General features: G+C 44.7%; 11 protein-coding genes across 11 annotated transcripts; 6 read left to right on the top strand and 5 right to left on the bottom strand. All coding sequences in view use genetic code 12, as the record gives it.

Annotated features, from left to right (window-relative positions):
- Positions 1-91: 91 nt before the first annotated feature.
- Positions 92-3,929, top strand: CJI96_0000268 (uncharacterized protein; the record flags this gene model as incomplete). The annotated part of the gene is made up of 2 exons (XM_054702020.1): positions 92-127; positions 186-3,929. 2 exons carry the CDS (start codon positions 92-94, stop codon positions 3,927-3,929), a joined length of 3,780 nt encoding a protein of 1,259 aa, XP_054557995.1.
- A 582-nt stretch (positions 3,930-4,511) lies between these two features.
- On the top strand, positions 4,512-5,345 carry CJI96_0000267 (SDR family oxidoreductase; the record flags this gene model as incomplete). Its single annotated transcript, XM_029034492.2, has 1 exon — positions 4,512-5,345. The coding sequence occupies one exon, from the start codon at positions 4,512-4,514 to the stop codon at positions 5,343-5,345; it is 834 nt and encodes a 277-aa protein (XP_028889734.1).
- Positions 5,346-5,554: 209 nt separating this feature from the next.
- On the top strand, positions 5,555-7,552 carry CJI96_0000266 (sorting nexin 1; the record flags this gene model as incomplete). The annotated part of the gene is made up of 1 exon (XM_029034491.2): positions 5,555-7,552. The coding sequence occupies one exon, from the start codon at positions 5,555-5,557 to the stop codon at positions 7,550-7,552; it is 1,998 nt and encodes a 665-aa protein (XP_028889733.2).
- Positions 7,553-7,889: 337 nt separating this feature from the next.
- On the top strand, positions 7,890-8,981 carry CJI96_0000265 (uncharacterized protein; the record flags this gene model as incomplete). Its single annotated transcript, XM_029034490.2, has 1 exon — positions 7,890-8,981. The coding sequence occupies one exon, from the start codon at positions 7,890-7,892 to the stop codon at positions 8,979-8,981; it is 1,092 nt and encodes a 363-aa protein (XP_028889732.1).
- Positions 8,982-9,035: 54 nt separating this feature from the next.
- Positions 9,036-11,753, bottom strand: CJI96_0000264 (uncharacterized protein; the record flags this gene model as incomplete). Its single annotated transcript, XM_029034489.2, has 2 exons — positions 9,036-11,670; positions 11,728-11,753. 2 exons carry the CDS (start codon positions 11,751-11,753, stop codon positions 9,036-9,038), a joined length of 2,661 nt encoding a protein of 886 aa, XP_028889731.2.
- A 589-nt stretch (positions 11,754-12,342) lies between these two features.
- Positions 12,343-12,837, bottom strand: CJI96_0000263 (uncharacterized protein; the record flags this gene model as incomplete). The annotated part of the gene is made up of 2 exons (XM_029034488.1): positions 12,343-12,786; positions 12,835-12,837. 2 exons carry the CDS (start codon positions 12,835-12,837, stop codon positions 12,343-12,345), a joined length of 447 nt encoding a protein of 148 aa, XP_028889730.1.
- Positions 12,838-13,109: 272 nt separating this feature from the next.
- On the bottom strand, positions 13,110-14,252 carry CJI96_0000262 (uncharacterized protein; the record flags this gene model as incomplete). The annotated part of the gene is made up of 1 exon (XM_029034487.2): positions 13,110-14,252. The coding sequence occupies one exon, from the start codon at positions 14,250-14,252 to the stop codon at positions 13,110-13,112; it is 1,143 nt and encodes a 380-aa protein (XP_028889729.2).
- A 762-nt stretch (positions 14,253-15,014) lies between these two features.
- Positions 15,015-15,959, top strand: NOP1 (rRNA methyltransferase NOP1; the record flags this gene model as incomplete). The annotated part of the gene is made up of 1 exon (XM_029034486.2): positions 15,015-15,959. One exon carries the CDS (start codon positions 15,015-15,017, stop codon positions 15,957-15,959), a length of 945 nt encoding a protein of 314 aa, XP_028889728.1.
- A 736-nt stretch (positions 15,960-16,695) lies between these two features.
- Positions 16,696-17,793, top strand: HEX3 (SUMO-targeted ubiquitin ligase complex subunit SLX5; the record flags this gene model as incomplete). Its single annotated transcript, XM_029034485.2, has 1 exon — positions 16,696-17,793. One exon carries the CDS (start codon positions 16,696-16,698, stop codon positions 17,791-17,793), a length of 1,098 nt encoding a protein of 365 aa, XP_028889727.2.
- Positions 17,794-17,947: 154 nt separating this feature from the next.
- CJI96_0000259 (Imp2'p) lies at positions 17,948-19,360 on the bottom strand (the record flags this gene model as incomplete). The annotated part of the gene is made up of 1 exon (XM_029034484.2): positions 17,948-19,360. One exon carries the CDS (start codon positions 19,358-19,360, stop codon positions 17,948-17,950), a length of 1,413 nt encoding a protein of 470 aa, XP_028889726.1.
- A 383-nt stretch (positions 19,361-19,743) lies between these two features.
- Positions 19,744-21,345, bottom strand: CJI96_0000258 (uncharacterized protein; the record flags this gene model as incomplete). Its single annotated transcript, XM_029034483.2, has 1 exon — positions 19,744-21,345. One exon carries the CDS (start codon positions 21,343-21,345, stop codon positions 19,744-19,746), a length of 1,602 nt encoding a protein of 533 aa, XP_028889725.2.
- Between the last annotated feature and the right edge of the window lie 1,212 nt (positions 21,346-22,557).

Raw genomic sequence — 22,557 nt, 5'->3', positions numbered from 1 at the left:
CAAGTGTGAAGTGAAAGGGTGCGCGACAAAGCCTAATAGAAAAGTTGGAATCACCTTCATACCTGGACGAAAAGAAAACCCCAGTGCTGAAATGGCAAAGGCGACTAATTACACGAACGGCACTGACGTTCAGTTCAATTACTCGCCGATACCAAGTGATAACAGCATGGCTAATAATGATCTAGGCGCTTCCACAGCGCCATCCAAAAGAAAAGAAGAAGAAGAAGAAGGCAAAGTCCTCATCCCTGGATCCCAACCACGAAGATGGCCCCAAGCAAGACTCAGGGCGCCAGTTTTCTGTTCATGATGCCACCATCAACGATCCCGACGCCGAGTACCCCACATCACGAGTGATAAAGGTGGGTCCCTCCGGTGATTTGATTGTGGAGAGCCTAGATGATGAATACCCCGAAACTGAGAAGGAGCAAGGTGCCCAGCGCGGTTACAACCCTTCGCAAGACCATGACTTTTCCATCTTTCACTTCCACAATGAAGAGGAAAGAGAATTCTGGTTGAGCTTGCCTGACTCTGAAAAGAAGGAGATACTACGAGTGGACCGGGACCTGCTCATGGAAAACCTACGAAACCTCCGGAGAAACCAACCAAACAAGGGGCTTCATCCTGCTCCCCTCCACCCTGGTGATCATAAGGCCGGCCAGGATACAGAGCAATGCACCTGCTCATACTGTGGTAGGAACAGCCGCTACATTGAGGATGAGTTGGCGATGGCCTACAACCAGCATCTCGACGTGATAGCCAACTATCTCGAAAACTCCATGCATCGTAACGAAATACCCCGCGAGCTTCTTGAGCCCAGCAGCCATCAATTTGAAGAGGCTAGTGCGAATACGAAACACATGCTGATGGAGATCACGCATTTACACACCTGGGATCAAAAAGCCGTGAGCCCTGATGTATTACCTCGAAAATCATCTCTGAAGGTTGCCCCGAAAAGTAAATCCCCAAAGATTGCGTCGAGCAGCGCTTCTCAAGGACAAGATCTGGGGTCTGACGATGCGGTAAAACCCCTTGCAAAAGAGGACGGGGAGACTACAACTGAGAATGAAGAAATGCTGTTGATGAATCTCGAGCCGCAGGAAATGCTTGATATTCTAGGAAAGGCAAAGAAAGTCTCAGAGCTAATAAATCCAAGCACAGTTCAAGAACTTGTGAAATATGAACTTCTACAGCGAAATATCAAGCCAGAAGCCGCCATCGATGAATCAGCCAAAAACCTCACTGAAATTTTTGCTAACATCAAAAAGGATGATGAGAATGGTATCGCAAAGACCGTTGAGTTCATCAAGTGTTGCAGTCGGCTTTACAAAGAGTCAAATGATCAGTTCAATGATGTTCTGCAATTCCTCTCGAATGTCGCTGATCTCATTATGAAGAATGATGGCAAGCCATTCATTGATATGCTTGAATCGCTTACGGATGCTCGTAATGCAAGAGCTAATCTGATCGAAGAAGCCAGAGCCGAAGAAGTTTATGACGATGACGATCATGAAATTACTAGGTCCGCAGAGGTAGAGGGTCAGGTGTTACAATCACCACTCAATGCGTCCAGTGCCTCCAATGGGTTCGATGACAACGAGCTGAATCAAAGTGACAGTGAAGAGTCTCCCGAAGAAGATGATTATGACGATTCATACGAGTATGACCATGACCATGACCATGACCATGACCATGACCATGAGTACGTGTGTGACCATACATGCTCTCATGAGCCTGACTGTGAGCACGATTGCGAGCACGATGATTACGATCACGATGATGATGTTAATGATGACCTCGATAGCAATCAAGATTATGATGATGGCGAATTTGATGATGAAGAGGAGCGTCGTGGAAGAAGACAGGAGATACGCGGATTTGTGATGATTCAGGCGATTAATATGATTCGTGCGAGGTTCTATGAAGCCTATGAGCGTAAAATATCAGAAGATCGTACTCAGAAATTCATCGCGGAGCTCGAAGCAGAGGAGAAAGCCAAGAAGGAACGCGAATTAAAGAAGTTTCAAGCCAAGGAGAAGCAGAAAGAAAAGAAGCGTTTACAACAACAAGCAAGGGAGGAGGAGAAAAAGAGGAAGGAAGCGGAGGAACTTGCTCGAAAAGAAGAAGCTGCCAGAAAGCAAGAGGAAAGACGTCGTGAGCAGATGAGAAAACAAGAGGAAGATCGTCTTAGGAAAGAGGCCGAGAAACGCAAAAAAATCGAAGCTTTACAAAAGAAAGAACGTGAGCAACAACAAGAAAGGGAGAGGAAGAGAAAGGTTGAGGAGGAGAGGAAGCGACTGGAGGCAAGGAAAGCAGAAGAGGAAGCCTGCAATAGAGAACGCGAAAAGAAACGGTCTCAAGAAGAAGCAGTCAAGAAGGAACGTCAGATAAGGAGAGAAGAAAAAGAGGAATGCGAGCAGAAGATGCTTGGGAGAAATATTTTGGAAAGGAATCGTGAGCTCGAAGTTGAGCAGGAGAGGCATGAAGTTATTTCAAAAGAACAAAGTTGGAGAACTCAAACTATTGATGCAAATGTACCCTACAATGAGAGGAGTATTAATTCAAACATACCGCTTTCATCACAACTGCAACGTTTGAAAGCACATGAGGCGATCACTGAGAAGATTTTGGATACGAAAGAAACTAATCAAGGGCTTAATTCTGAAGAAAATTCTGCGTTCAGCCGTGATCCGTTTGATGATACTGAAGAGTATCTCAGCAAGCAACAACAAGAGATCCTCAATAGGGCGAACAATTTGACTCTTGACGAATCCAGCTCATTGAATCCTTTCGAAGAAACATCAATTCATCCAGGAGGCACATCCACATCCCCCTTGAAGAATCCTTTGTTGGACCAACTCAACCGAGCGAGACCAGAATCATTCTCCTCCATATCAACCTCCACTCCACAAATGATGGAGAGCAATCCAATTGGATTTTCGGGACATGGCGTCCTACCAAACAGGAACTCAGATTTTATCAATAATCATGAAGGCTTCAATGGTACAGAATGGGGCAGTGGTAATTCCTTCGTGAGCTCTCAGAAGCACTCCACATTTGGGACTGGTCAAAACTCGTCTCAGTTCAGTCCATTCAGCTCGACAGCGGCTTTGAATCAAATCAACCAACCTCCTGTTGACATGCTTTCAAACCCATCGATTAGAGGAGCTTCCACTTCGAACATTCCTCAAAGTAATAGTTTCTTGTGGAGTGATGGAGCGACTACTCGTAATAACTCCATTTGGGGAGGTTCAACGTCAGAGACTCAACAAGGTGGAATCTGGAGTAGCAACAATTGTCAACAACCACTACCGAATGGTTTTGCAGCAAACAATCGCTCTTCCTTTTCGGAGCAGACAGCACACTTGGATTATGGTATCATTCAAAAAGCGGCGTATGAAGCTTACAAGAGCTTGCTTGGCAGCAACCAAATGATGTACGGTATGGCCCCTGTTCAGACCATGTTTCTGATTACAAGGGCGATATTGGGAGATCATACACTTGGAATGGGTGATTTTCTCAAAGCCCTTGGAGCCAATGGCGACTACACGTCTGAAATTTTTCACGATGACAACGGAAGTGTGGTGAACATTAAAATGTCTCAGAATAGTGTCCCTTCTACACATACAAAATTCCCACCACCCGCAAACTTGAGTCGGCCGCCCATGGCTCAACAATTCAATCAGCAAACTCAATTTCCTTTCAAAGGTGCCTCCCAGCCAAGCCCGTTCCAACAGAATCAGCACTTCCAGCTGCCGATGGCTAACCTCCAGCATACATCACCGCAACCGTTCAAGTCTATGAATGTTCCTCCGCCTGGTTTGCAGCCAAATGAGAACGAGTCCGCAAAGCCAAGCGCATTTCAGTTTTCAAACACGATATCTGGCTCAATTAATCCCCTAGGTTACGGTCAACATGGCAGCATATGGTGAATATGGAAAGAGACCACACGATGGGTATAGGTTAATGAAATAGCGTCCCGCCAAACAAGAAAATGAGAAGTTGTATAATAATGACTGTAGTCTTAACGACAGAGCTCTTGCTAACTCAAGAATAACTAGCAGGTCACACCATTCAATAATAGTATTCTACGGGAAGTCTACGAAGCGATTGCAATTCACAAGCTGACTGTATTCTCTTCTAACTTCGCGCCCTCGTACACAGAACTGCTCCAAAGAAAGTGTACTGCAATACCCTCCAGCAGCACTAGTATTGCTTAAAGAGGAAAAGTGAGAGCACAATTAACCAAAGCCTGAATCGACCCTCTCGTTTAAACTTGACACTCCATTAAAAGACAATATCTCAAACGTATGGTACTATGAGATACTTTTGTTCGCGGACCCTGAAAGACCGAGTCCTGCATACATACAGGGTCGGTGCACTTCTTCACACTTCACTCTGAGACGTTAGCAACCATTCCAGAAGCCTATATATTTCACCGATCCCGCCGAGTATGTGCGAGAAATTTAAACTACAAATTCACAAACTTTTCTTCATACTATAATATTACAATCATGGTGGAATCAATTATCAACAAGGCTCTCGGTGATTTGCCAACCCAGGCCCCCAAAGTGGCGGCCAGTGCTCTTGACTTGTTCTCTTTGAAGGGCAAGGTTGCCTCGGTGACGGGTTCTTCCGGAGGCATTGGCTGGGCTGTGGCCGAAGGTTTTGCTCAGGCTGGCGCTGACGTAGCCCTTTGGTACAACTCGCATCCAATTGAGGACAAGGCGGAGCACTTGGCCAAAACGTATGGTGTGAGAGCTAAATGCTACAAATGCAACATTGCTGACCACGAAGACGTGGAGAAGGTGATCAAGCAAATCGAGGAAGACTTTGGTGGTCTTGATGTGTTTGTCGCCAACGCTGGCGTGGCTTGGAGCGAGGGAAGGTGCATTGACGTTGAAGGTGTGGATGCGTGGAAGAAAATGATGGATTTGGATTTGAACTCTGTCTACTACTGTGCTAAAGGTGCCGGTCGTATTTTCCAAAAGAGAGGCAAAGGCTCATTTGTGGTCACTGCGTCGATGTCTGGCCACATTGTCAATGTTCCTCAGCTCCAGGCTCCGTACAATGCTGCCAAGGCAGCTCTTATAATGCTAGTGAAATCACTTGCCGTGGAATGGGCTCCTTTTGCCAGAGTAAATAGTGTGTCACCTGGTTACATTGACACGGATATCACTGAGCATATTGACGAGGAATCTGTCAACACTTGGTACAAGATAATCCCATTGGGCAGAATGGGCCAGCCTCGCGAGTTGGTGGGTGCCTACTTGTACCTTGCCTCAGACGCCTCCACATACACCACAGGTACGGACATTTTAGTAGACGGTGGTTACTGTGCCCCATAAACAGTTATTTAGATTATCGTGTATCTAATGGAATATTATATTTTTCTCAAGTTGTTACTGTTGTCAAACTGTTCAAGGTTTTTTGCAATCGTGACGGTTACGGAGACCCTCCGACCTGTATATTATCATAGACACCCTATCCTGCGATCAAGCAGTGAGCTTAGATTCGTTCCAAGGTGCCTAAAGTAGTACTGCAATTTTTGTCAACTATGGACGACGACGATTTGACTGCGTCCCATTGGGATGACGTGCTTCTGCCTTCAACAAGATTTGGCGCTCCAGCCACGATCCCCGCGCACTTGGGCAACCAATTTGCCGACTTGAGCCTAGAGGATCCACATAAGGCCACTGAAGACGAAGAAGAGGAAGATCTCGAAGAAGACGACAGCAAAAGACATGACACAAACATCAATGAAACCACAGCTTATGACTCTATTGCAGAAGGGGGCTTTGGCACTGGCCACATACATCACCATCAAGCTGAACTAGACCAGCTTCATGAGTTAAGAAAAGAAGAACGTAATGAACAAAAATCTGCGTTGATGTCAGAACTTACGCTGGGTTCTGCTCTTGAGGACTTGGAAACTTCGATGGCGAAGGCACCCGATATAAATCACTCTGGACTCTTGTTTGGTGATACTGACAAGATGCTCACTCAGAGTGACGCCTTAGAGTCCTCTCGCATTGATCATGTCACGTCTCCTAAGAAGGCTCTGCAACTCAAGCAGTCCCAGTTCAAGGCTACACGACCTCGAAGGTATCCACAGGAAACCGTGGTAAAGCAATTGAAAGCCGAAGCAGGGGAAGTTGATCCGTTGAGCGTGCTTGCGAATACGTCTAATGGGGAAGACGCTGAAAATCCAACAAAACGCTCAAAGAAAGCAGATGACTTTGTAAGGGAGTCTAATGCACCATTATATGACATTGAACACAACACGGGACGAGAAGAAACTCAAGCATCTGAGACTACGGACGAGCACTCAAAAGATAGCAGCAATCATAAGAAAAGAAAAGCATCTTTAAGCACAGAAATTTCTGTTGGTAACCCGGTGAAAGTTGGAGACATCACCAATGCTCACATCGTGTACTCAATAGAGAGTAGAAATCTCCAACTCAATCCCTCCGAAATTGCCCAGAACAACCGCTTTACTGTAACCAGACGCTATAGAGATTTCTGTTGGGTCTATAAACAGCTCCAACTTTCCCATCCAGGTAGAATTGTGCCACCTCCACCTGCAAAGAAAACGTATATTGGGCGTTTCAATGAAAATTTCATAGAGAATAGGCGATTATCGCTCGAGAAAATGCTTGAAAAAATGAGCAAGAACCAGTATTTCGCCACTGATCCAAGTTTTATTATCTTTTTGACTTCTGAGGATTTTACTCGAGACTCCAAAGAACGAGAACGTACAGGAGGAGTTGTCCTAGATGACTCTGGTGAAGTGGAAAATGACGGGGCCCTGGCAACTTCTGTGGTGACGGGTACGAGCTCGGGAGGATTCATGAGCTCACTTTTCTCCATCCCCACGAAACTACCGGAACCTGATCTTTACTTTTCGAAGAAGAAAGCTTACATCGATGATTTAGAGTACAATCTTCGGACGTTCCAAAGGTCTCTCGACGATATTGCCCATCAGCGAGTCGAGAGTGTGAGCATGACCGAGGAAATTGCAGTGGTTATTGATGAATTGGCTGACCTTGAGATTCTGAAGACTACTACGCTACTCTTGAAGGCATTTTCAGACGTCCATATGAAACTCAAGGAAAATCTTGACAGAATCAATCAACAGGATCAGCTCACTCTCGGATTTACTGTCGAGGAGCATCTCAGAATCATTGGATCAGTGAAACACATCTTCGAAACAAGAACCAAGACTTATAACCAGTTCCATTCCTTTCAGCAAGATCTCATCAAAAAAGAGGAATCGTTGAATAAGCTCACTCATAAGTACAAATCCTCAACTGAAAAAATCAATATGTTACAATTCGAAGTCGACAAGTTGAAGCAAAAGACTGAGCAATTCGAGAAGAGTTTTAACAGCATCAGCGAGATTATTAAGGAAGAGATGGAGAATTTCGAGTTGGAGAGAATAAGTGACTTCAGAAATAGTGTGGAGATTTACGTTGAAAGTATGATTGAGTCTCAGAAAGAAGCGATCGAGCTATGGGAAACCCTTTACGAAAGACAGCAATTAGACAAAATTTAAAAGATCACAATTTTAGATCCTTTTGTGCGTTAACGGGGGCTACTGGTCCCCTTTCGCGAAGACTTGAATTTTTCAAGGGGACTCATACTACGTATAGTTCCTTCCTACAGGTTCTCGCCGATGACTTAAATGGCGATTTTGATCTACACATTGTAACTTCCGTTTCTTGCCATACTTCGACATCATGAGTAACCAAGTACATCTAAATCCGACCAAGCTCGCTATTCTATCTATTCCGAGGGAAAAATTGTGGTTATTTACATCATCAATTCTCCGATTACTCCGTACGGAATCCCTGATCAAGCAAAGTCTATCGGATGATTCAGATCTTGATTCAATGAGTGATTCGTCCGAGTACGAGTCTGAAACTGATCACTCGTATAATGATTCATCTTTGGATGAATTTGGTGGACATACGGAAGCTCTTCGACGGCAAAGATCGGATAATGGGGTTGACAATTCCAGTAAACCATATCGCTCCTCCACTCCCCAAGGCCTATCTGACTCTGAGGAAGAAACTGAAGAAGAAGACGGAACTTTTTTTCACATTGCACTCACCCCGACCGAATGCACTGTCATATGCTCGAGTGCCTTATTTAAAGAATTGTTCACTGACCTGTTGTCCGTTTGCAAAAAGTTGGAGTTCGAAGATGTCGTGATTGTTGACGAGCCCTTCATCAATCTTCAGGTTGATAGCGATGGAGAGACGTACAATTCTTCTAGGATTCTCGAATTGACGCGCCCGCTTTCAGAGAACAATATCCCACTCTTTTTTCTATCAAGTCATTTCACTGACATTGTTTTGATCCCATATAAAGTGAGGAACCAAGTCGTTGAGATTCTAACTAACAAGTCATTCGAATTTTCTGATATATCTAATAGCTACATTGCCAATCTCCCTGCCGTCGAGCAAAAATTGGAAGATCTCAACATCAACTCCACAGAACTCGAAGACAAGACGTCGAAACTCTTTAAGGAGAACAATATCAGACCAAAGATCAGCAAAAGACTGAGACTTCTTCTAACGGGAGCAAGGCCCGGGAAGGTAAAGGAGGCTATTGATAAAGCGGCAATGTGTATTGGATCAGGATCCGTACCAGGATACTTTGTCATAACTAGGACCTCACTCAACGAGCTTTCACTTGTTCTCCCTGGGTCCTCTCGTCAAAGAGTCGCCATGGGTTTCGATTTTAAGTCTATCATTGGTTCGGCACTGGATATTATCTTCCCGATATCTATTGACTTCCGAAGCCTACCACTAGACTTGACTGGTGTAGTTGCAGGTCTAGCGGGCCGTATTTTTAGGAATTGTGAGGCTGACATTGAAATGAGCTACTTGTCAATGGCACGTTCAGGTGTCCTTATGATCCCTGAAGAAAATTTGGAGTCTGTCGCACTGGTGGTGAACAGCATCAACAACATGGATTAGTCAGCTACGGTGAATACAAGCATTGTAATCGCTCTCTCTAATTCTCTATTCAAATTAGCTCTTTCTTCCCTTTTTCTTACTCTTCACACTTGTGCTCCAGCCCTCATCATCAGTGACTGGAACCTTGTCTGCACTGGAAGCAATAGCAACAGACCACAATTCGCTGTTACCAGCACCAACTTGTTTCTCCACCCCCTGTCTTCTCTTCATAAACTCTTGGGCAAATCTACGACCATCCATAGTCGCGGAAGAGCTGTAGATAGTCTCAGAAATCAACTGAGCAGAATCTGGGTGTAAAGGTAAGGTGGTGAAAACCTCAAGCAAATCATTTTTGGAAACAGAAGGGTACAAATTTGTCATAGCAGACCGAGCCCACACCAAAAAGTCTTCTCTAACAGCATTTCCATTGACAGTTGGAGAGCTGTTTGTGGTAGACGATGCAGCACGCAAAACTTGAGGAGAGATAGCACCTGCGGCGCTTGCGACGGTAGCATAAGGAGAGGTGGTTGCAGTTGTGGCAGGCTTTTTTGAAGCAGTAGTCTTCTTTCCTACAACTGTAGTCCACGCCTTCTCCTCCTTTGGTACAGATGCAGCCAAAGAGCTGGCGAGGGAAGTCTTCACTTGGCCGGCAGCAGATGCCTTGCTAGCAGCAAGCTTCGCCTTAGCAGCCTCGGCTTCCTCCTTCTGAATCTCGGCCAAGCTCTTCTTTTGAACAACAGGCTGTGAAGGAGTGCTAGCCCAGTTAAACGTTGGCTTCTCAGCACTAGTGGTTTCTTTTGAAGAAGATGCAATAGCATTGGCAATGGCTGCTTGTTGTCTCTTCTCGGCTTTGACTTGCTGCTCCTCGCGCAATCTGGCAGCTTCCAAGGCCTGGATCTCCTTCAAAGTCATGGATGGTTTAGTCTGCTCAGCAGGTTGGGCGGTAGCTTTTGCCCAAGGAGCTAGAGCGGATTGAGCCTCCCGCTTTGATTCCACGGCAGGCTCTTGTGGGGCTGGGAGTTCCTCCTTCACCTCATTTTGTGGAGCCTGGGATTCAGGAATAGAAGCTTCCCCTAAGATATGATTCTCAACTGGTTGTCGGGCATGCTCTTGCACTTTGTGTTCTTCAACAGGTGGAACGAAAGCGCCCGGAATATTGGCTGTGGCAGGATCTTCAAAAGTGGTTTCCACCACTTCTTCTTTATATGATGGCTTATCTTCCGGATGTTGACGCAAGTGTTCATCTTCATTCAAGATTCCGGTCACCATCGAACTGTGTATATCATGGAAGACAGGATCCTCAGTATGATTCTTGTCAGATTCTTCTGCTGAAGCTGAGCCTGTTAACGAAGATGAGGGAACAAACGGAGAGCTCACGCGGGACACGGATTGTACACCAGATAGCCACGGTGACATTGGGCCCTGGTTGTTCAAGGCAGGAAGATTGCCGTTTGGTGCAACAGGAGTCTGAGTATTTCCTCCCATCAATCCGCTTGCTGAGTCTAAACCCCATCCAGAGTTGTTTCGGGACAAAGCAGGTTGCTGCTGTTGCAGGATTTGCTGCTGAAGCAAAGACGGCATGTGTAACTGCCCAAAGCTACCAGTCATGTTCAGGCCAAGGTTTTGACCCAAGTTTGGACCTATATTTTGGCCCATATTCAGGCCGAGGTTCTGACCAAGGTTCTGACCTAAATTTTGTCCCAAGCCTTGACTTAAGTTCTGGCCAAAATCCACGGAATCAATGCCAAATTTGTTAGTTGAGAATTGACTTGGTTGCTGATTCATCAACAGATAGTCACGAGAACCCATGAAGTCGAACAATTGATTCGAAGGGTTCATCCTCATGGAAGCGGCACCAAGAGACAGCGTGCCTCCATTTGGTAAGAGAGGAGAGTAGAGATTGCCGCCGCCAAAGGCAGCTGTTTGGGTTTGCAGCTTATGTTGGTGCTGGCCACTAACGACACCCGCTTGGACCTTTGTTGGCAGATCGCTCAGGGGTCCGTTGTCCTGACCAACGTAACTCAAATCTGGTAAGGGAATTTTGAAAGGCAGAATATAGTTATTGACTCTCTCACAAAATTGCTTCAACGTGTAAAACGAAGGTTCCTCCACACGACGGATACGTAACTCAAAATCCAAATAGCCGTCAGTAAGCCATTCTTGCATGACATTACCGGGAAAGGGCCCTTGCTCGTTTCCTGTCGGGTCAATATATGTCCAAGAAATGTTTTCTGGCAATACCAAGTTCTGGTCGATATGGTCGATAGGGGACGATCTTTCAGGGGCAGTCAAGTTTGGTGGCGGTGGAGCCTTCTTCCCAATGTTTATAGAAGCTATTTGCTCTTCTAAAGATGGCAAGGAACCATGCTTGGCTGAGGAATCAGGTTGAATCGAAGCATTGCCTTGAAACTGACTGTCGCTAAGTTGACTTTGGGTGTCAATAGGCTGGATCGAAACACCACCTTGCGCTTGTTTTTGTAACATCAAGTGATAAACTTCTTTCGGGGTGTTATGCTTGTAGTTCTCCTGAGGTTTAACATTGGTGGGTTGAGTGAGAACCTGGTCTCTCACTTCGTACCACACGTTGAACACTTCTTCGATAGAATACCTCTTGGAACCCTTATTTGTGGGGATATTGAAGGGATGAGAAGACGTGCCATGGTTGTCCAGAGCCAATGAGCCATCACTGTATAAGTTATCCTTACGTGATCTGCTTTGGTTAGTATATACTGGGTATGCTTCACGTTTGTCGACATAAGACACATACGGGTTGATACGCGAGTCAGTTTGCATTGGAAAATCTGAGTTTTAGATAAGTTGGAGTTTGTGGAGTTTGTGGAATGCACTTGGGATGCTTGCAGTGATAATACGACTTTGCAGCTGTGGAAGTTGTGTAAAAGTAGATTGGTGGAATGCAGCGTATTGAAAATTTTGAATGCGGCACTTTTTATATGGCCGCGCTGAGCTTTCAGGGTATGAGATCCACCATCCAGAGTGGTGGACTTTATAAGCAGGTCTTACTTTTTTGATATACTGACAACTATTAAAAAACTGTAGAGTATAGAATGATTCAGAAAACGTCAAGCAACTTTTGCTCTATGATCCAGTAATAGGGTATCGAGGGGCCAATATAGCATCGTGAATTGGTGCTTTTCTGAAACGTCAGTGAAGCAACATGGTGACTTTATCCTCTTACAAGAACTATGAGCGATCGTTGATGTCTATTTGATTCTGTTCATTAGGTGTGGTCACATAAAATAAATCGTTCATTCCATTCCCGCTAGTGCATACCTAAAGTTTAGGTGACTTCACCTACATTAGTTATTTCCACTTCTTGTCAATGTAATTCATAGCATTAAAAGAGTGAAATGTATAAACTCGTTTACATACCAAGCTTCTTCTCCATCTCGGTGTGAAAATCTGGCACATTGGCACCAGCCTCGAAGCCACCCTTGTAGATATCCTCCCAATCTACCGTTGTTTCTCTATTCAATAGTATGTCACGGTGTAAAGTGTCAGAACCACCAAGCACCAGGGGTTTAAAATCAGTTGCTTCAACAATGTTCAACTCCATCGTTCTGCGAATTGGCTCACCAGCGCCAAACACACGCCTGTATGTCTCCATTCTTGTATCTTGCTGAGTCTTCTCCCAATTCTGTATTCTAGACTCCAAAGGATGGCGATTGTTTAATTTGGAGGCTATATTCAAAGGACCTTCCTGTGCTCTTAATGTATCTTGCAATGCGGGCGTGTTCTCTGAGACATCTCCGAAGGTAGTTGTTGATACCGACGAGTGACTTCCTTTTTCTGGAATGAGACGTAATGACTTATGTTAGTAATTGCCTCGTATACACACGATTTCTGTCGAACATACCATTCTGATAATACTTGATGGTGGCAATAATTACTTGTACTTGCGACTTATGAATTACGCCAGCTGTGTGCACACTTCCACTCAGAAGCTTCACCATAGTGCTCTCCACTCGGACATAAAAATAATGAAAGAGAAAAATCGAAAAACGAAATTAATGAACGCATGTTAGAGATTATAGTCTATACTTTACCAGACATAAACTTTTGATTTTGGGGAATGGGTTTTTACCGAACATTGAGGGGTCGTATAGTTTTTCGCAGCCAACCTCAGCACTCTCACATTCGCTCCACAGGCTCATCAACAACATCAATGAGTCTTTCATACTTGTGTTCTTGATCTTTGAGAAATTCCGGAATGAATGTCCAGTCTTCAGGCTGAAGCACACCATTGAAACAAAGCGTACCAAAGACAAGAGTCACAAATCCCAAAAACTGCACGAAATTGAAGACTTCCCACCCCAATGCCATTGCAAATAGCCAAACCAACAACGTTCTGCAGCTATCTATGGTGGATCGAGCAGTGGCTGAAAGCTGCAGCGTAAGGGAAACGCCGCAAAAATTGAATGAAGAAATGCAGACCATGATCGCCAAAGATGACAAGAGAATTTCACGCAGAGAAAATGTCTGAGACAACGATTCATGCACATTGAAGGGGGAATCATGAAATTGCTTCTCCAGCTGAAGCAGCCCTGCAATAAAGTTCAAAACAATCATGGCAGTCGTCAAAATGACCACTCCAAAGAAACCTTCAGTGTAAACCAACCGTAACGGAGTGAAGTGGTACTTAGCGAGAATCTTCTCCTCTACCACAAACTGAACCGCTTGAAGCGAGACAGCCAATATAATCAATGACATTCCAAAGATCACCAATGCGGGCTCCTCGCGCTTTGTGTTTTGAGTCCCACCTTTGCTTCCCGAATACCCAACAATACCAATTCCCACAGTCACTATAACCAACGCAATCCACTCTAAAGTTCTAATTTTACGCTTCAAAAACAACACCGAGAGTATTGCAACAAAAAGTACAATAGCTCCTCTTGTCATTTGGTATATGGAAACTGGCGTGTAGATCAATCCCACGTTCATACATGTCGTAGCCAACAAATCACATATCGACGGAATTGCAAGAAGAATGCTTCTTGTTTTTTGCGTAGTATGCGCTCCTTCGTCCAATGGCTGGTACTTCGTAATTCTTGATAATGGGGATTTATAAAGGATGTAGTAAACGATGTAGATGCCTAGTTCACCGATGAACATTTGAAGCGTTTGTATGGCAGGTTGTTCGAAGTTTTTGTGCTTTGATATATCCGGATCGTCACAATTCGCCACACATTGATTATCCTGGTATTTGGTTAGGAGTGAGTTGAGACAACCACACACTAAGGTACCCACCACTATAGCGATAGTTTGAAGAATCATGGTGACAGGGGGGGTATCAACGCGAAGTTTAGCTTATCAAGACGCATTTGACGTTATGTGCGCGCCGTTTCAGTACAAGGCTTTGATCGACCAAAGCGGTATAGAATACAGCTATCTGCAGGTGTCCACCTTGAGCAGCAGTTTTAGCAACTTTCCACACTAATAAATAGCTAAAAATAAATGAAATCCAGACTAAATGTAAGTTATCGGCAATTTAATATGAAAGATTGATTTCTGAGTGCTTATATGATGTTTGAGCGCTGATTCCCATATCACTTGACCGAAATAGGCAGGAGGCTCGTGCCGCACGATGGGCATCGTTTTTCAAGAAGTTCAAACACTTTAGGAAGTTGTTGTAAGCCAGGCAGAAGAGATATCAAATTTTTATTCAAAATAGCATATTACTAAAGGCATCAATTGTCTTTGAAAGTTTTTTTTGGCTTTTGAATGCCTCATGTGGAAGCCTAAAATGAAGCATCTCTTTTCTCATCTGTACTTAAGCACAATTGAAGAGGAATGAATGCACTTCAAGATATGCAAATGGATGTTTTATGAATCGCAAGTATTCAGTAGAGCTTAAGTCCCCTTCAAATGCTTCTTACGACTATTTTATTGCCCGTGCTCAAGTCTTAAAGTGTCATTAACGTTGGCTCGTAAAGGGGTTACCCGCACATTTTACTTGTGTGGAGCGCACTTTGTGTGAAAAAATTTTACTATACCCACCATTTCCCATTTTCACATCAACACAAATACACATATATAATGTCTTTCCCCCAAAGAGGTGGTAGAGGTGGCGCACGTGGCGGCGCCAGAGGCGGTTCCAGAGGTGGTTTTGCTCCAAGAGGCGGCAGAGGCGGTGCTAGAGGTGGCGCTAGAGGTGGCGCTAGAGGTGGTGCCCGTGGTGGTGCTCGTGGTGGTCGTGGAGGCGCTAGAGGCGGCCGTGGTGGTGCCAGAGGTGGTGCTAAGGGCGGTGCTAAGGTCGTCATTGAACCTCACAGACACGCTGGTGTCTTCATTGCCAGGGGTAAGGAGGATTTGTTGGTCACCAAGAACATGGCCCCAGGTGAGTCTGTTTACGGTGAGAAGAGAATTGCCATTGACGAGCCTGCCAAAGAAGAGGGTGGTGCCCCAACCAAGATTGAGTACCGTGTGTGGAACCCTTTTAGATCTAAGTTGGCCGCTGGTATTATGGGTGGTATCGACGAGTTGGGCATTGCTCCTGGTAAGAAAGTTTTGTACTTGGGTGCTGCCTCAGGTACTTCCGTTTCCCACGTTTCTGATGTGGTTGGACCAGAAGGTTTGGTTTACGCTGTTGAGTTCTCTCACCGTCCCGGTAGAGAATTGATTTCCATGGCCAAGAAGAGACCTAATGTCATCCCTATCATCGATGATGCTCGTCATCCTCAGAAATACCGTATGTTGATCGGTATGGTTGATGCTGTGTTCGCCGATGTGGCCCAGCCTGACCAGGCTCGTATTATTGCCTTGAATTCTCACTTGTTTTTAAAGGACCAGGGTACTGTTGTCATCTCCATCAAGGCAAACTGTATTGACTCTACTGTTGACGCCGAGACTGTCTTTGCCAGAGAAGTCCAGAAATTGAGAGAAGAAAGAATCAAGCCTTTGGAGCAGTTGACCTTGGAACCTTACGAGAGAGACCACTGTGTTGTCGTCGGTCGTTACATTAGAAGCGGTTTGAAGAAGTAAATCTTCGGATTTCAACAGGATAAAAAATAAGCGGGCATACCATGTATTTTAGGCAATTAGCATTTATTATACCTACTCAAACGAACATTTGAAGCAAAGCTATCAAGAGAACAATAGTAGTTCTTGCATATAGTTTCAAGAGCTTTACAATTATAATAATTATAATCTGCGGGCTATATCACAGAAATCCAAATTTTTCGTTGCCGTGATACTCTGCTACATTCAACTGATGGCAAAATAAGCTTCTCTTACGTCTACGCGTCACGTGAGATCCCTTCAGCTCCTTTCCGTATTGCCCAGCAAACCGTAAATTTCAGTGTGATTTACGAACATATGAAAACACAAAACAAAATGGCTCAGATAAAGCTGTTAAGAAATAATTCAGCTTCTGATGTCAAGATTCTCAATTTAAAACACATTGTGGTAATTTCTTTTCTCGTGGTGTTTGGATCACATTCTGCATATTGTCACATCCACTGTGCTCCCTGGATGTGTTTGGGTTTTGCCTTGTACAGCACTAGTGCATTACCTTAGTAAACACCTACCAGTCCCACACTAGGCTAGATTGAATTTTTTTTCCTTCTTTTGCCATCACCTTACTTGTGCCCTTCTATAAACAGAACCAAAACAGTGTCTCACCTGATATATTCTTTTTTTTTTTAATTTTGCATGAATTCTAAATATTCTACCATATCGCCTCGACGACTAGATGACTGAGCAAGATACAAAATACCGAATGGCAAGGCACCCTTCGAGCGTCATAGAAGTTGAAAGCGACGGGGAACAAGCAGTGGAACTGAGCTCAAGCGAGCGCCCACGCTGTGATGGCGTGATAGAGGTTCTAAGTGACGCTAGTCAGTCCGATGATGAGTTAGAAATCGTTAGTGAAAGCGCTGCCACGTTTGCGGAAGGCAACGATGACGACATTCAAATAACAGGCCACAATAGGATGCAACCACCAGAGTTTCAATACCCAGGAGCACCCATGGAACTCTTACCAGTGACGGATCAACCGGATGATACCTCTAGCTCTTCCTTCAGCTCCCCTATTCCTCAGCCAAGTCAGAGGCGACAATTTGGTGCTATGAGACGCACAATGAGAATGAGACAACAACAACAACAACAACAACAACAACAACGACGGCCACGACAAGGGACAGCGGACAGACAACTGCTTTCGGACTTGTTAGAGTTGACAAGGTTCAGTGTTCCTTTCAGTTTCTTCGACTTAAATCAAGAACAGCAACGCGCCCTTTACGAATACTTTCATGAGCAGGATTCCCCGAATGAGATATCAAGTGCAATCATGGCTAGACTCGAAAGAGAGGATGAGCTGGCTCTTGACCGCAAGATTGAAAACGAGAAAATCTTTAATCGAAAAGTGCTTCAAAAGAAGAGAAAGGAAGCGAAAGAAAAAGATAATATGCATACGACGAATATCACTCCTGAGGAAAATCTTCTTTGTGAACTATGCGGTATTCAGTTGGGTGAAGGTATCCCTCAGACTTTTAAAGCAAACCCAAACCTTGCTGATAACTTTGAGAAATATGCCACGGAGTTTGAAATAAATGCGCCCTGGTTCTGCGTTAGACAAATTCTGGAGGTGGATCGAACGCTTTCCAAGCAAGTGTTTGCTGCAAAATGTGGACATGTTTTTTGTGGAAGGTGCATCAAGAACATTGGCAATCGACCACCAGGTCGTCGTACCAAAAAGCAGGATAGGGAAGTATCAATAGACAACCCTCTCATCAGTGCTCCTCGCAAATGTCCTGCTGAGGGATGTTCTCATCAATTCCTACGCAGAAAACGTGCGTTTACGGAGCTCTTCCTATGATTAATGGTGCTTTAGCTTCTGAAAATTGGGATAAGATCTCATGGTTGGGAAATGGTATAGGATTAAATGGATGGTATATATTCGTAATTTCGTGTATGAAAATTATAAAGAACGTTTCAACAACGCAAAAGAATTGAATGATTGCATAAATCTGCTAATCTACTCTGGCTTCGGACAATGTCAATGGTTTGATGTTGTTGGAGAAAATGGAAGAGCCGTTCTTAAACCTGTTGATCTTCTTCAATTTCTCTCTCACGACCATTACTGGCACCGTAGACTTTGTGACTAAGTAGTTAGACAAAGAGCCTAGCAAAACACCCTTGATAGCACTCAGACCTTTGGAGCCCACAACCACCAATGTGGGCTGAAGGTTATCGATGAACTCCAAAATGAGGTGGCGTGGAATAGGGTGATGGATGATTTCAATAACAATGTGGATTTGAAGCTTCGTAAGCTTCAATAAGTTCAAGACTTGTTGCTTAGCACGATTAAGCATATTGAGTCTAGCAGTTTCTCGTTCATTGGGAGAGTTGCCTTTTAAGTTGTGATTAGTATCGTTGTCCTCAATGACACACACGATAAAAAGTACAGAGCCATCAACTAGAACCGTGCCTAAGCTCCACTCAAGTGCAAAGATTGACTCTGGACTGAAGTCCATACAGAGAAGAAACATCTTTGGCTTGACCTTGGGGTTGATAAGCTGGAAGAAGCTACCACGTGTGATCGTTTGAATGACCCTAGAGTGTTGAATGTTGGAGTCGATTTCTCCTTCTTTGATGGTCTCATTCAACTGAGATGCAAACTCAGAGTCTAACTTGTCCTCTACGGCAGAAGTGTAGGGAGCCAAAAAGTCCTCGCCATCTGTGCCTTCTCCTGACTCATGCCCGTTGTCTTTTTTGCCGGTAGGAGAGCCGACCTGATGAGGGCCCCTTAACTGCTCATTCTCTTGGTCAATGATCTTTCGTCTGTACGCCTGGTACGTTTCCAACTTTTGTCTTCTGGACTCCGCATCCTGGTCGGAGTTGTAGAGGTCCAAGCCGTCCTTTCCCGTGAGAGCATGCTTGTTTTGCGTGAGTTTCTCAACGATATCATCGTCTACGGCGCTGCCGATGTTCTTGGCATTAGCCACTGCCCGCTCCGTGGCAGTCAACTCCTCGAGCTTCTTGATCGTTTGTCTGTCGTTCAAGTTCGAATTCTGTAAAATCGTTGAGATCTCCAGGATCTTTTCATCTTGACATGCGTAGTTCGGCAAAATGTTTCCCGTGCCGTCATATTGAAACTTCTCATTCTCATCATCGTCACTAATGTGCTCCTCCTCAGACACCTCGTTGTCCCAGAGGGCATTGGCTGCGTCCTCCTCTTCCTGTGATTTGCTTGGGTCTCGCAACCTTTCCAGAGGATCGTGGTTGGTGATCGACCACTTCATATCTTTATTGTTGAAGTCGTCATTCAGAGTGGACGACGACCTGCTATTGCTATTAGAAGGGGATCTGGAGCGTCCCCTGGACATGGATTTCTGGATGATTGCCAATTTCTCTGCCTCCAACCTCGATTGACGACTGGACATGGTGAGTTGTGTTTACAGTAGGTATTGGATATTGATGATGCTTTGGAATGAATGAGGAGATTTATGCCGTAGATAGATGTCGCAGGCCTAGTTCAGTGAGTTCCTGCCAAGCCTCGCACACAAATACGGTCTATAGTCGCACGGGCCTCACCCACACAACGCTATCGCTGCTCGGTCATGTGTGCGGCTACCACTAATTCGTTACGGACGAACGAGTCCAATTCGAAATACTGTGCTACAATTGTATGGCGGTGATCGATATCTCTACATGCTATTGGAAGGAAAACTGCCTTGAAATATCATTCCCGCAACTGACCTTGTCGGAGTGATTTCGCCACTCACGGAGGCCATTTTGCAACCATTAATAAAACCCATCGTCTCCGTTACGACTCCTCCTCCTCGTCGGTTTCGTTGTCTAAAAGATACTCAACCAAGATATTGTCTCCCAGCTTGATGTCTTGAAATTCTTCAATTGTAAGCTTTTCAGCGGGCACAACAACCTTGGGGAGTGGCTTAAATAGCTCGAAATTGAACGTGAACTTCTCGCAAAACTCCTCGACCGTCATATCGCACTGTTCATATTCAGCATTTTCTTTGCTTTCAAATAGTTGTGTCTCCACAAATAGATACATCGCCAGCATAGACATCGTCTTTGGGAACTTCTGGATCATTCTACGTCCATCCGGAATTTTGATTGAAACTCGGACAACCTCCTTAGCCGTCAAATCCTTCAACTGCGTCTCGAACCAATTATTTTCAATAAGACTGAAGATGAATCCTTGTCTAACTTTTTCCAATTTTCTCTTCTGTTCTTCCTCTTCCAACTTACGCTGTTTTTCTTGTTTCTTCTCACGATCCTGTGCCAACGTTTTTAGGTATGCTTCATCCTGTTGCTCCTTGAGAAGGCGGCTAAGCTCCATTTCTTGTTTGTCGTAACGCTTGGACACAAGCTGCGGATTATAATGATTCACACTCTTTTTCAAATTGCGTATTACCTTGTTCGCTAATTGTGGGTCACCACTCTCCTTGTCGTACACGAGGTTAGACTTGTAAATGACAGACATGGAGGACATAACTTGAGGATTTCTCGTGACGTTCCCCACAAGCATCACGTATGGTACTCTTCTGACTTTATAAGTATGTGCTAATTCTAACGCTTCGGGGCTCTTGCTAATGTTCGCAACGTAAAAGTCGTTTTCTGAGCATTCTTCTAGAAGCAGCTTGAGATTTGGCGATTGAAGAAATTGTTTAGCAAAGCCAACGCTGGAGTCATCCACCAACACAACGGTAAGAAACCTGAAGTCTCTCTGGCTAGCTTCATGTAGGTTGTTGAAATCATTCGTTTTTATATGAAGCTCCTCTGCATTGACACCATCTGTTTCCTTCACAATATTATAGGATTCTTCGTAGTTCTCATAATCAAACAGACTGGGAAGCGCTTTGTACATGGAAGAGGTGTTGATCCCAAACAAATACCTGATGAAGGAGTATAGCATGGAGAGAGCTTTGGGTATTATTAGTAATATGATCCATAAGAAATTAGGCCTTCTTTGCGACGATACTTGAGTGGAAGAAGAATTGATCTCTGACTCCTTTTCTGAAGCTCTGAATGCCGACCTGGACATGTGAATCCCGAGATCAAATTGCCAGTGGTTACTTATCTTGGGTGCCTTTGGCAACTTCGGTAAGAAGCTGTCCATGACGAACTCATCATGGAGGTTTCTATGCACAGCTGTGGACTCAAACCGTTCTGCACCTGAAGCAAACAGCTCTTCTGGGGTAGGAACAACCTCTGGAGTCGGGTTCCTAACAACATTATCTAGACCATTCTCAAAGTATGATAGTACAGCATTGTTCAAGTTGAAGCTATGATTTTGAAGCAAGATCACACTCTTGTTAGCCCTTTCTTGATCGTCTAGCGAGACATTTGTAATCAGCGCAAACTCGTCAAGCACACTTCTTTGCTCATCAGATAGGGAATCCATAATGAAGTAGGTGGTGAGTTAGCTCCGGAATCCAGCGATTATACGTCACCGGACTGCAGGTACGGTGCTGGGCCCATAAAGAAAAGTGAAGGCAATTGCAAAAGTAGGTAATTCCTAGATAGCTGAACAATACCAGGGTATAGCAATGAAATCAGAAAAGCTCAAGATGGGTCCGTATTGCATTTTTGTTTCGTTATGGCCGCTGGCGGGTGAAGCAGGTGAATGCGAATGGCGAAAGGTAATGTCTAGAATGGTTGCAAAAGTGGGCCTTCGAAGCCATGCAACACGAAGGACTTTGGCCAAGTAAGATGAACATGATTTGCAATCGGCGAAGACATTGCTATGGGGCTGTGTGAGGGGCCTTGTATTGATCTTTGCAATTCTTCATATTATGCCTCTCTAATGCCAAATGCCGCGGAATTGTAAACTACTAACTCAAGAAGGGGATCTTCAGAGGTGGACCGAAAAGGGGAACAAACTTTCACTACCTCTTGAAGGATCTCGCCTCACAGCGAGTGGACACCAATAAAGTCTCATCAATCTGAACATATTGTCGGAACCAATTTTAACCAACTATCCTATTAATTCGTAACCAGATTGTGGCCAGCTACATCATCTAATGCCAAATAGTATTGTGCCTGTGTCCACATCACCACATTTACACAAGCTTATACAAACCAAGCTTGCACCAGCTATTTCCGTCTGTTGAATGATTCTACATGGGTGAAGTGTACCCCAGATGTATAGTGAGACATGCGCAAGGTGCACGAGATTTAGCGAAATAGAGTTGGAAGCACTGGTGCCAAATATCCACCAGAAAGAAACTTGCGATAAGGCTTAAAACAAAGAGAAAAAAAAGTAAAAGCACGTTTCGGGTCACACAATAGCTTCCATAGCCACCGCCGTTGGCCACAAATAAACGGCCTCCGGGGCCGAGGGCTATCACATGATTGTGTTGCGGATAAATGGCAGGCAGCCAAGCGCCAGAGACGGTATCGCTCCGTTGGTGCGACGAGCAGGAGCCGAGGAACTCGGGCACGAAAACCACCAGAGCGGTTGCGAAACCAAGAACAAGACGAGGTGCAAAAGGTCAGTGCAACAGGATTGACCAAGAAGTTTACAAAAAAAAAAAGAAAAATAAACCGATGCCTTCTTCAAAATCCTCATCTCGCCCGCTGCGTGCCCTCTTTCCATCATCAATTCCCGCCCCTC

This window comes from Candidozyma auris, chromosome 1 (assembly GCF_003013715.1).
Source record: "Candidozyma auris chromosome 1, complete sequence".
In the NCBI taxonomy this organism is placed as follows: Eukaryota; Fungi; Ascomycota; class Pichiomycetes; order Serinales; family Metschnikowiaceae; genus Candidozyma; species Candidozyma auris.
The sequence above is the reverse complement of the archived record's forward strand: the minus strand, read 5'-3'. Positions and strand labels throughout refer to the sequence as shown.